The sequence below is a fragment of the Morchella importuna genome (genome assembly GCF_003444635.1).
Source record: "Morchella importuna strain M04M26 chromosome Unknown Morimp01GS024, whole genome shotgun sequence".
NCBI classification, from domain to species: domain Eukaryota; kingdom Fungi; phylum Ascomycota; class Pezizomycetes; order Pezizales; family Morchellaceae; genus Morchella; species Morchella importuna.
Genome location: NW_025763421.1, coordinates 321,966 through 334,766, shown reverse-complemented (window position 1 = coordinate 334,766; position 12,801 = coordinate 321,966). Strand labels below are relative to the sequence as shown.

The 12,801-nt window shown below is 47.3% G+C and overlaps 2 protein-coding genes across 2 annotated transcripts; both read left to right on the top strand.

Moving 5' to 3' along the window:
• Window positions 1–7,072: 7,072 nt before the first annotated feature.
• LAJ45_07520 (uncharacterized protein) lies at window positions 7,073–7,385 on the top strand (the record flags this gene model as incomplete). The annotated part of the gene is made up of 2 exons (XM_046117077.1): window positions 7,073–7,148; window positions 7,243–7,385. 2 exons carry the CDS (start codon window positions 7,073–7,075, stop codon window positions 7,383–7,385), a joined length of 219 nt encoding a protein of 72 aa, XP_045969722.1.
• A 1,313-nt stretch (window positions 7,386–8,698) lies between these two features.
• On the top strand, window positions 8,699–9,845 carry LAJ45_07519 (uncharacterized protein; the record flags this gene model as incomplete). Its single annotated transcript, XM_046117076.1, has 4 exons — window positions 8,699–9,034; window positions 9,100–9,382; window positions 9,449–9,528; window positions 9,663–9,845. 4 exons carry the CDS (start codon window positions 8,699–8,701, stop codon window positions 9,843–9,845), a joined length of 882 nt encoding a protein of 293 aa, XP_045969721.1.
• Between the last annotated feature and the right edge of the window lie 2,956 nt (window positions 9,846–12,801).

Below are 12,801 nucleotides of genomic sequence, written 5' to 3'. Positions count from 1 at the left end.
TTGTGCTCCGTCCATGATATCAACAGCTACATAGCTATCGGGTGATATATCATGTCATCTGACCGACCCAGGGCCCTTTAAGCATGGTGAGAAAAAAAGGTTCTGGCGTTTAAATTTACTAGTTACGGGGCGCGGCGGGGGGGAGTATGAGTACTGACTGTCGTTGAGCTGAGGCAGAGCGAGCAACATAGCCAATTAACACGTATCCTTTGCTATTGTAGTTGTGTATTTGTGTGTGTTAGGATGTTATGTACGTAGTCAGGCACTCACGATACCTATCATGCCCCCCTGGTGGTACTATTATGCTTCTCTCTCACTCGCCCTGCAGTGTCCTCTACATACATAGGGTCTGACCATTATTATTATTGGCATTGATGATGCCAGGCTCGATGATTTGATTGACTGACGACTTACTGTCGATCAACTTGCTGGTTGTAGGTACTGAGTTTCTCGTTCATCTGGTGCCATGCCTCCCGCCTACATATTGTACCTACCTGTGATATTTTCAAACACGCGGATCACATATTCCTAGAGCCACTATGTAACGTAACTGCCTGCCTGACTGCCTGCTTGCTGCTGCTGGATATATTTATGTCGGCGCCTTAGTGGAACGTCACATCACATCCACATCCATACCTCTCCCTCACTTTCAAGATCTCTCTCCAACCCTATCCCGGCACATTCGTTTCGAGCTGTGGCTGAGTCGTGTCGGAGCACAGTAAGATATCGTAATCTACAGCTACATACAATCCTTCAGCCCGCCCGGCAGTGTAAACTAACTGTAGGCATCGTGTTATTTGTGAGTGAGTTGAGCGAGTAGATATCATGTAGTGATCAAGTTGATAGTAAACAATATTCGAAATCCGCCCGGCTAAAACACTCGTTAGTTCGTTCGTTCGTCGGCCGGGAATACCATCCTGATTGGCCCCTTTGCGTTGCGTTGCGGGTTTTGCTTTGCTTTACTTTGCTCGCACGCGGGGCGGGCGTATGCGCGGCTTTTCCATTAGCTCCTCCTTCCTCAGGCGCCCCCAAAACCAAAAACGAAACTAAACCTAATAGATGTCTATATCTACAAAATAATACACTCCTTCTCGCGAGCGCGCGAGTAGAGTAGGTACCATATGACCTGCAACTGCGGGTGAGTAGGGTATGTATTCTTGCGTGCGCGGCGGGTATGTATGTTATGTTTGCATATAGCAGGTAGAGTCAACAACATCGTGTAGAGTAGAGGTATCATTTACCGGTACCAGTGGCTTTTCAAATTTCAATGCCTGTGAATGAATGATGCTTTCTCTACCTGTATATCCTTACTCTCCCCGATGCGACAGGCCAATCAACATGATCACGAGTGTGTCGCGCCGCAATTGAAGGTAAAGGTGGCGCGTCCGTCCTCTACCCCGGTCGATATGTAGAAGATAGTAATCTATCGATCGATAGATATGATTAATGGGTTGGGGTTGGGTTTTTTTTATTGATGATACTTCTACCGGTTGTTTCTGCTTTTCTGTTTCTGATTACGGCCGTTTTATTTTTCTCTGAGTGTGTGTGTGTGTGTGTGTTTTGGGCAGGGTATGTACCTCAGAGTGAGAGTGAAGCAAGGGCCGGAGAGGAGGGGAAGAGAGACCCACGTCCATGTCTGTGGTTTATGAGATTTTGCCAGAATGCCATGGTTGGGGGTTTGTGGAGTGGGGAATTCGTGATTTGGGGGGGGGAGGTGGTTGATTTGATATGATATGATAGAGGTCGACCGCGACCACCGGCGGGCAGAAGGCAAGGTAAGGCGAGTATCGTAAAGTATCTACTCTGCCGGTACTGTAGATACTCTACCAGGTAGTAGGCAGGCAAACGAAACGAGGGGGCGGGAGTCTTCTTCCTCCTCTGGCATTAATCTACAGTCGCAACTCGATATGCCGGATTGCCAAGATTCGAAGGATTTCATACGGGATAGCAAAAAATCCGGGATAGCAAATTGATCTTGCAGTAAAAAAAAACCAAAACCAAAACCCCAGAGGATTTCGTACGGGATAGCAAGGGATCCGGCGTATTGAGATCCGGCATATCGAGTTGCGACTGTAATCTATCACTCACTCATGCTCTTACAATACTCACTCGTTTGTTCAATGCTGCCATCCAGTGGAAACTCCCGTAATGACCCACAACCTACATTCATCAACAGTAAACACCGACTCGGCGTCCCCCCCCCCCCTCAAGTGAGTACTGATGAATTCAGCCAACAGAAAAACAAAGAGAGGGGATATTAGAACAAATAAAAAAAAACAAGGAAGTTAGTTAAATATCTGGAAATTATGGGGTCTGTTGGATAATAACCCTCATACATACATATTTAACCTAACCCACCTACATTACATCTCAACAGTAAGTCCCAAACACAGATCAACAAGGTTGGTGAATATGAAGAACAATGCTTCCTCGGGGGTTGAATGAAATATTGAAAGTGGAGCCGATCAAATCGAGGTTTTTATTTTTGCTTTTTGCCTACCTCTCTCTGCCCTCTCGGTGGCTTGCAGGTGGTGTGTGGGGGCCAAGGAAAAGAGAGAGGAAAGGGTTCATTAACCGCACCTTGATGTGATTGTGATTGTGATAGATGGATCTGCGCGGGCTTGAACTTGGACTTGACAGGATGTGTGAGTGTGGTGTGTGTATCATCCATCATATGGCTGAGCTAGCTGATCAACTTTGTCTGTTTCGTGATGTCGAGTTTGTACCTCCTCCTTCCCCTTCTTCTTCCTGTTCCTCTAACTCCCCCTAACGGATCCTCTAAACACACGCGCGCGGCGGTGAATGGATGGTTGCGCTCGGCCGTCGTTCGTTCGTTGTGCTTCCCTTCCCGTTGTTTGATGATTTTCGCGAGTGCTGAGATTGCTGCTGCTGCATGTGGGTAGCGGATGCAAGAAAGCTCGCGAGTCGCGCGGTGTCGTTCTTTTTCTTTGTTGCAATCATGATACAATCAAATCAATCAGTCAATGCAATTTGGGGAGAAGCTCCCAACTCCGAACGATAGTTCGTTTCTGGGCTTTTTCTGGGTGGCTTCGCAATCGATAGGGCCCCGCAGATTACTCATGACTGAACGGTTTTATATCTTTTCTCTTTCCCGTTCGCTCGGTAAACAAGGGGAAACCAATTCAATTCGCTGCTTGCCTAGACGGACGGACAGATCGGCACACAGAATTATTAGAGAGAAGGAAAAGAAAGAAAAGAAAGAAAAGAAAGAAAAAGAAAAAAGAAAAAGACAAGACTCCGTCGTGAACTTCGATTAAACCTTTTTCTGTTTGTATGTTCGTATATGTTCGTATGATAGCGGTGATTACGCCCGGTGGTCGTTCGTTCGTTCGTTTGCCACGCCCCACACTAGCTCTCACTCACTAGCTCCCACTAGCATCCCACTCCGCGCTAGGTATCATCTCAGTCTCGAGTAACAGAGCAGCATCTCAGGATCTAGGACTAGGACTATCCCTATCATCGGGAGCTTGCTTGCTTGCCTGCTTGCTTGCCTGCTTGCTTGCCTGCCTGCCTACTTGCCTGCATATGTATTGCTGAATAACGAACACTCACTCCTCCACCCGCACTTTGTGGGACCAGGAATAGTCAAGCCCGACGGACAACCTCTGACTAAAGGGCCCACGTTCTTCTGCTGCTGTGTGATCATGATACCAACACCGGGTTGGCGTGTGTGTGTGGTGGACCAGGTGTGGTCTTCAACCTTTCGACTTCACCCGAGGAACCTAACTAAACTCTGCTGGCATAACTAGAGTCTAGATTTGAAAATTACAAAAAGGAAGAACGAGAAGAAAAAGAAAAAAAGAAAAGAAAAAAAGACCGCGTGGAAACTTCGGCGGAGGATACCTACTACCTGTCGGCCATGATCGGTTTTGGCCCGCCGCATGCTCTACAAAGCTGGTAGGACAGGTGGACAGGGTTTACATACAGAGAGTCGAAAGAGAAACATGATGAGGATACCTATTGGAAATGGCCCGTCTGTACGTAAGTACAGTACGTAGCACGTACATACAAATAACTAAGCTCATGATGATGTCTAGCTTGGCCAATCATGGCCACGGCTTTTATTATTATTGTTATTATGCTGTTTAGTTTTCACTTACATACATCGAGACATTCACTCACTCACTCACTCACTCACCAGTCTCTTTGTTGCCTCCCGATTCATCAATAGGTTATGCCCGTGCCTTTATCGATCGAGAGCCTTAGGCTTGAGAATAACGGGCTCGTTTAGATGCGGGCCTGCGCGGTCATTTGGGTACTTGCGAGCCTGACTGAGCCTGAGCCTAAGCCTGAGATTTCTCACCTACCGTTAACTGTTGAATCAGGCAGGCAGGCAAGAGTGACAGGCGACTTTTTAAAAATACGATAAAGAATAGCTGATCACACATATTACCTACATCATCTATCAACCTACATACTTACCTACATAAATACACTGAATAATTAACGTCAGACGCTTTCGAAACCGGGCTTTTTATTATTATCACTGTCACTATCATTCTTTCCGACTCACTTCATACCGGCTTGCTTGTTTGCAACATACGTGATCCTGTCCTGTATGACCATGACCCCAAACGGCCCTAGCCAGTAGAATTGCCGGGTTTTGCAGGTATGCTGCGGAGCTCTATGTGCACTTTCCGGGATCTAGTGGAGGGAGGATGATGCGGTTTTCTTTATTTGCAGGCTGAATTAGATAACATCGCTCGCGCTCGCTCGCGCGCGGTGGTGTCTATCTATATCTGCGGCAAGTTATGTACTACTCGAGCTCTACTGATTTGCGGAACCTCTCACTCAAAGACAGGTTTTTTCTTTCTTTCTTTCTTTCGAATTCCCCTTTGGAATACGCCGCGACCGTGCTGCTTGATCTTTTCTTTAAAACAAAAATAATAATGGGCACTTCACTTAAATACTTGGCTAAATTAAGATCCATCGCCGTTATATATACGTTAGGCAGTTATTTTAACAATATTACACTGTCGACGTTTCATTCCGGCTCAGCAGCAGCTAATTCTCGACCCTTCCCCGGGAGCAGCAAGCAGCTCAGTAATTAAAAAATGTCCAACCTCCATTTTACCTGCTCGTTTTGAGTGGAAATCTCAAACACTCATGTATCGATAACAAGAGGGTTCCGATATAGTTCGACGGTTAAACCTGCCTGCTTCTCCTAGCATTGACCAAGATTAAAATGATCGGTTGCAGTTCGATTGGGGGCGTGGTACATAGGTACAAAGTAAAATGTAGCTACTGTAGTACTCCAATTAGTCTGTAGGCCTAGCAGGTACATATCTCTTTCCTCCTCATAAAATAATATATTTGTGAGCTGTGAACTGTTACTGTTCTCCCCGAGCCGTTCCACAAAATGAACCAAATGAGCAAAACGGCTGGGGGCGAGGGCTGGAGCTGGGGGGTTGAGTAAATTTGTGACTTAAAGTACACGACTCTACTTTACATACCTGCCTACAGAGTGATATCTACAGGGAGACGGAAACGAACCTGAGGTCGACGTGCGGACGGAGACGGACAGAACAGACATGTTGTGATGGCGGCAAGCAAGCAAGCAATCCAGGCTAGGCTAGCTCTGTGGGGTGTGGCATGGGGGGAACGCCGGTCCTGCCCTTCTTCGGAGATCCACTCATGATCATCCCTAAACTCAACTCTTCAGCCCCTTCCTGCGAACAAAGGGAAGTGACTGGAAAGACTCGTAAAAAAAAGTCTTCTGAGCATCATATCCATCCATTCCTGCCGACCCGAATCATCAGGAATCGAGGTTGCAACTTGGGCCTAGTTTTGACGCCGTGGCAACAACGCTAAAAACAGCCAGCAGAAAGGAAGGCAGTTCTCCGCCCTGGCACACACCACCTCAACCACAAAGGGCCAAAGACCAATCGTCCGGTGCTGCTACTACAACTTACTCAAACTATCAGTATCGTGCATAACATACTTCTAGATTCAATTATAAGTCGAGTAAACGGATGCGACAAGAATAAAACAAAATATGTATAACTAGAGCAGGTATGCATTGTTTTATTTCCCTTTCTTTGTTTTATTTTATTGCTATGCTCAAGTTACTATTAGTCCAATCTAGCTCTTTCTACCCCTTCCCCCTCCGCTCTCGTTTGTTGTATGATATGTAGGCAGGCCAGACATGGAAATGATAGACCAGGGATCCAGAAGCTGGTCAAACATGAGGAAGGGCTAGGTTTGTCAATTCCGACAGATTTGGCTTCGTGCATCGCTTTTCCCTTTTCTTTCTTTGCTGCATGATTGGGTGAATCGGGAGTTCCCTTACCTTCCCTATTGAAATCTCGTTCAGTAGGACGTCAAGTTCGCGCTCATCGCGATTCTTTCTTTTTGACCTTCTTCAAATTTGTACTCCTCCAGCCAGGCCAACACGAATGACCACATTGCAAGTTGCAGTTCCCTGTCTCCTGCTTGTCCTTCACTTTCCCTCTGCTCCGAGTGATGATTATTCCTGCGTCATGTTCCCGGAAGGTACCTACATGACACTGCTCGTACTCTACCAAGCTCGGAAAGTACCCTGGAAGGAAGTCTAGATATTTCATGTAGGTTGCACGCAAGTCACGTTACATGCACGCCAAACCACAAAGAAACAGGGCCAGAGAAGGGAAGAGAAGGGAAGGGACGAAAAAGAAACCTAGAAGGGAAAAAAGCAAAAAAGGGGGAAAACGGAAACCCAAACTATTAGCCAGAAACACAACCATCAAAGCCTGCTTCGGCGCAGACACTCAGCATCGCTGCAACAACCGGTGCTTGCTGCTGAGGACTCTCTGGCTCTGCTTTTTTTTTTTTTTTACAAACCACCTGTGCCCCGTTTTTCCTTCTTTGCTCCTGTGGGGCTTACAATCCTTACAAACCTGACCGTAACTTGTACGCTGAGTGAGTATTTTAGCACCTGCCTGCTGGGTTTGTGTTGATGGGGATGTTGGGCACAAGAAAAATCGGGAGCACGGAGCTTTGATGCAGACTTGAACCGATGAATGGGTAGGTAAAGTAAGTAGCATGATGTTGAGTGGGGAACAACGGAATGAAAATGCGACGTCGACAACGTCGACAAAGAGCAACGTCTTCGTCTTTCGTCGTTGTGACAAAGGCACCACCAAAAAAAGGTACCCAGCGAGAGTGAGAGAGACTGCCTGTGTCGTATCGGGCATTCCTTCACAATCTGGCGTTGGCTGTTGGGGGCTAACTAGGACGAAGCAGGAAACAGCAACCTCCTCCCTTCCCTTCATCACCCATCCATACACTCCACCGATTGCACTCACACACACTCACTCACAATCACAATCACACACTCACACAACCCAACCCACACACTCTTTCATCCCCGTCTCATACATACCTAATCAATAAATTTCAGAGACTTTTTTTTTTCATCGTTAGTCTCAATCATACGTTCTCACTTGGTGATATTTCATTTTTCCATCTATTACTCTCTTCAACATACCTCACATTATTGGACAGATACAGACCCCAATCCATACACACGCATCTTACCCCCCCCAAAAAAAAACCACATATCCCTACCACCTCCCTCTTTTCTCCGGATTGGATTCTTTTAAAATCTTTTTTTTATCGAAATTCACTTGGGATTTTCTATCCAACAGGATGCCTGCTGCAACAGACACTCCCACCCTTGCCCTTTCCCTTTCCTGCATCTCCCATCCCCTAGTTCGTCCATCCACATCTATTTCCACCCCCCAAAAGAAATCTTAACCAACCAACCAGCCTCTTCCTTCCTTTCAAATTCCCCCAAACATAATTTGCCCAAGAGTTAAATCACACCTCCTTTTTTCCCAATGCGATATAGACGCACACAGCTTAGCGGAACGCGCATGTCCATGCCCTCCTCCCTCACTCCGCCCGGCACGCGCCGCTGACTTTGTAATAGTTAGTAGTGGCAAAGCCCCATCTCCATAATTACATCAAGGGTTCGACGAAAGCCCTTTCCTTATAATTCCTTCCCACACATTGAACCCCATGCCATGACGCCAATACTTTTCCCAATTCCGGGTCATACACTGGGCTCTCCCTCTGACATTCTTCCGCTTCCATTTCCCACGCACTCCACCATACACCAGAGGCACTTCTGGCACTGGCTACTCGCCGCTAGTCCCATCCATCGTACAGCTACTTCTGGGGCTACGCGCCACTACAACTTCTTCCCTGCTCAGCTGGCTTGCCTGCCTGTCTTGACGAGGCCATAGCGGTTCACTCTTTATCACCAGGGGACCTGTCTGCCTGCGGGGTTAAACTAAGACGCGTTCGGTACTACTTTAATACTTTACCATAGCCGGGCCTTTCTTCTTTGACGTTCTCTCTTTTATATTTATCTATCCTATCCTCCCCCAAGTGTACATTACAATATCTGGTTCTTCCCACAAAAAAAAATTATACAACTACATCAATCCACCCACCCTCCATCTTAATGTTGAATATCGCAGTCCGACCCCACATCATGCATCCTCACACAGCATACCAACCTCTCGAAGGTCCCCATTCCTTCCACCCGGCAGGTATATTCAACAACTTTGACTCTCCAAGATCACCCATAAGTCTAGGTTCAAATGTACGAAGATACTCCATATCGACGGGGGCGCCCTCAAGATACCAGCCAACACAGTCGGTGAGCCGGGGGCTTCAAACACCACCACCAGATATGGCTTCAGGGTACAAGGGCACTATTCCATCGTATAACCATGGCCAGCAGCTTCGACAGTTTGAGCCTCCAATTGCGGGCAACGGGGTGCCAAAATCACTTGACAGCTTCCGAATGTCGAATACTCAGTCGTCGTCGTCAAATCAAAACTACATTACCCGGCGAAGAGAGAGCCCGCCGATCTCGAGGAGGAATTCTATTGCACATCCCGAGCAGCATTCGTCCTCGTCATCGTCGTCAAAGAGGAGGAGTTCAACGAGCAATGCCGCGGCGTCGATGACAGTGCCGGCCTCGATAAACAACACCAAGGCCAATTTGGCCGAGTTTGCTGCACAGGTTTGTCATCATTGGTCCAGCCAGGTACTGTGTAGTAGCGTTAGTTAATATTGGCCGGGGTATAGATCACATGTTTGTTTTGGTTTGAATCTTCGCTTCTTCTACAAAGAGTTGCGGAATCTTCCACTACCCCTGTTCCTCAAGGTCTACTGGCTCCCGACGCCATGCCAAGTCTAGGATTTAGAAAATGGGTCACAACTATTCTGTCTACCACACAGGTGTCACAGAACGTCATATTACTCGCGCTATTGTTCATTTACAGATTGAAGAAGAGCAACCCTTCTGTAAAAGGAAAGCCCGGTAGCGAGTTTAGGCTGCTTACCGTGGCGTTGATGTTGGGAAATAAGTGTGAGTACTTGTCTCAAACGATCGCCTCGGGTTTAGCCGTTTTGTGTTTACTGACTTAAAAATTAGTCTTGGACGATAATACGTACACAAACAAGACCTGGGCTGAGGTTTCTGGGATTTCAGTGCAGGAGATTCACATCATGGAGGTAGAATTCCTGAGTAATATGAGATATAGTTTGTTTGTGTCGAGTGAGGATTGGAATGGGTGGCACACGACTTTGGGTCGTTTTTGGGCGTTTTGGGATAGGGCACAAAGGGCGCCCATTGAGATTGGTTCTAGGATCCCGGCCCCGATTACACCGACTTTACCGATTGTTCCGCCATCACTGCCTTCACCGCCACCTTCAAACAGCTCATCTCCGCCATATTCCTCGTCGACTTCAATGCCAGGATATTCCCACCAGCTGGGTGTGCCTTCATTGATGCCGGCTCATTCGCCAATAACCCCAATGCCACAACCTGATTTCCAGGCGTTGTCTAGGAAGAGACCATATGATTCAGCAGCTGGGATGCAACCGCCGACAAAGAGGGTTACAAGGTCAATGGGGCCAATGTTGAACACCTCCGGGACACAATTCCCTCTTTTGACTCCTTTGTCTACACCTTCACAGTCGCAGCAGGTTCCCCGCTTGTCGATCAATGTTTTCCCCTCAACTTCTGGTAGCCAACACCACAATTTGGCTCCTGTTATGTCTTCGAATCAGCTACCCCTGCCGGGAACACGTGCTATGCAGAGCGTATACAACCACCCACCGATTTCACCGGTATCAATTGGCCCATTGAGCCACAACATGAACTACGGATCACAATCCAGAAATACTTCCCCGTATTCGCAACACAACTCCATTCATCATTCTGCAGCCTCGTCGCCGACCACTCCGGGATTTTCGTCGCAGCAACAATCGCCTAACTGGATTCTTGGAAACAGGAATTCTCCATACAGGCCTGTTCGCGGGGTTAACACACTTCTTGTACCCCCGCCGTCGACTTCTGCCGAGCCGCCAGCACTTTGCTACGACCAGATGCACTACCAGCCGTTGGGTAAACCACGAACTGAGTACAAGACTGGGACTGTTCCATATATGCAGACAGAGACCTGGCCACAATCCTGGCCAGTTGTTTACCCGGATTATAGTTTTTAAGGAAATCCGGTCATTTCCTTTTTTGTTAGTTTTCTTTTTTTATATTTTGTCGGCGGTTGATTATTCATATCCTCAATAAGGACAACCTCGACATATTTGCATTACACAGGATTGGGTGGTTATTTTGATTTTGAAATGTTTAAGCGGCTTTCTTTCGTTTTTCAGTGGATACCTTGTGTTATGCGGCTTTCCGGTGTTGCGTTTTTTTCCTTTCTTTTTCGACCTTGTGTATTATTATCCTTTTTTGCTTTGTTTAATGGCTTTGGGGAATTTGTATATTTCTGGTGCTCAAGAGGTCGCATAGGGAAATGGAGTTTATTTGTTTTACGCAAGGAAGGGATGATGGCAAGGAAGGTGGTGGGAATACCTCGAAAGCTTATGTACGATTATTTAGAAGTAAAATCCCTGCATCTCAAGCAGAAAATTGAACTCTAAAAAGTACCGGTTCTGGAAGATATTTTGTTTGCCTCCGAATGTCGTTCTTGATGATCCCAGCCCTGGCTAATTACTGAGTGAAACTCCCGAGTCTTTTCTAGAGCTTACTGGACCCGTTAGAGATTTGTTTCGTGATAATGATGATCATGTGCCAAGACATTAGTCGCAGCACTCATGATTGGGACCCCAATCATTAGAATCCCCAAAATTCGATCTACTTATTGGTTAGAATTAAGATTAGCTTATCGCCGATATCGTCCTCATATAAAGCCCTGTATTGGCCGGGAGCATCCTCAACTAAGTGATATACGAAGAGTCCTTTTATAATATCGATTGTATGAGAACGTCCAATCCCTCTAGGAAAGATACTGAAATTTCCGGGAGCGCTCCTGGTGGGAGGTACCATCTGACTGGAGCATAAAAGGGAGGGCTGGACGGGGGGCGTGTGATCAGTCCCAGCCATTTCAAACCACCGGCCAGAGGGAGATTCGTGATATATGCCTCCCCCTCCTCCGCGGTTCCATTTTCCCGTGAACCAGCAGCAAAGGGAGATGACACGGAGTTGTGTCTTCATCCATTCATCCCATCCCATTGAAGGTCGAAGCGAGAGTGGGAAGGGCGAAAAAAAAAATATCATTTTGGTCCCGCTCCGGATTTGGGGGGTGGTGATAAGCTGTGAAGCGGTTAAACTCAAGATAGGTATCGACTTTAACCGGCGGAGAGCAGGGTAACCTTTGTCTCACTCAAAGGATCGCGAATCAACGTCGCCCGAAGCCCTGGTTGGGCGCTTTTGGAATCCCTGCCGGCCGCTGGCCCTTCCACGAGATAGGTACAGAAAGTAGCTAAGCTGAGGGACTTAAGATCCTCCCGGACCCCCCCTTTCAACTTCGCCTTTCTGTCTTGGTGTTCGTTCGATATTAGACGGGAGGCGAGGGTGAAGTCGTAAGCTGGCAGGAGGCAGATGGATTGATTATTCCCCCCATGGCTGAGTAAAAGAGAAAAAAAAATCACGCTGGGCGGGGGTAGAGCGGGAAGCACGTTTTTCACTTCTTTTTTCTCAGTGGAGCCCAACCAAGGGGGAAGAAGGGAAGGTTGATAATCGGTTGTGTGTATTTTATGTACCTGATTCGATGCCTTAGCACGGGCAGTGGTTGTGGTTGGCCGCCGCCGCCGATGGAAGAGGCTTACCGAGGAGAGTTACGTCAGTTCTACGGAACATTTTCTAAGCCCTAGACTGGCTTGGGTTATCAGATTCCCCTTCCACACATGATTCGAAGGACCAGATTCAGCCTCTTTTATCCGGTGCACTGGAACGGCTAGGCGCCCTTTTTTGGGAGCCTGGAGGGGCATTCCTGTTCTTATCGGAAAAAAACAAATATCAGAAGCCTGGGGGGGGGGGGGGTGTTACGAGCGGGAAGCAAGAAAGACGCCGATGAGTAAAGGGACGGAAGGGAACAGACAAACAGGCAAGTGAGGGATGAATGAGATTACTCGGACTGTAGAGAGCGTAGATTAGAGATGCAGGTGGGAGTGAGATCTAGAGAAACAAAGCAAAGAACATAAGGGTTCGATGGGGATAGGGTGTGTGGGATGGAAGGGTTCTTCCCCGGGGACCGGAGTGGGCCAAATTATACATTTTTTTTCCTTCTCCCGGTAAAATTTTTCCCGCGTGGAGGGTAGATCTGGGTTGTGTCTTGCAGCAAGCAGCAGCAGCAGCAACGCCGTCACTTTCTACTTGGTGGGGGTTACATTCTCATTAATTCTCATATCACTGATTTGACGGCTATTTTTTTTCTTTCCTCCCTTCTTTTTTCCCTTTCCCTTTATTTCTTGATATTACTA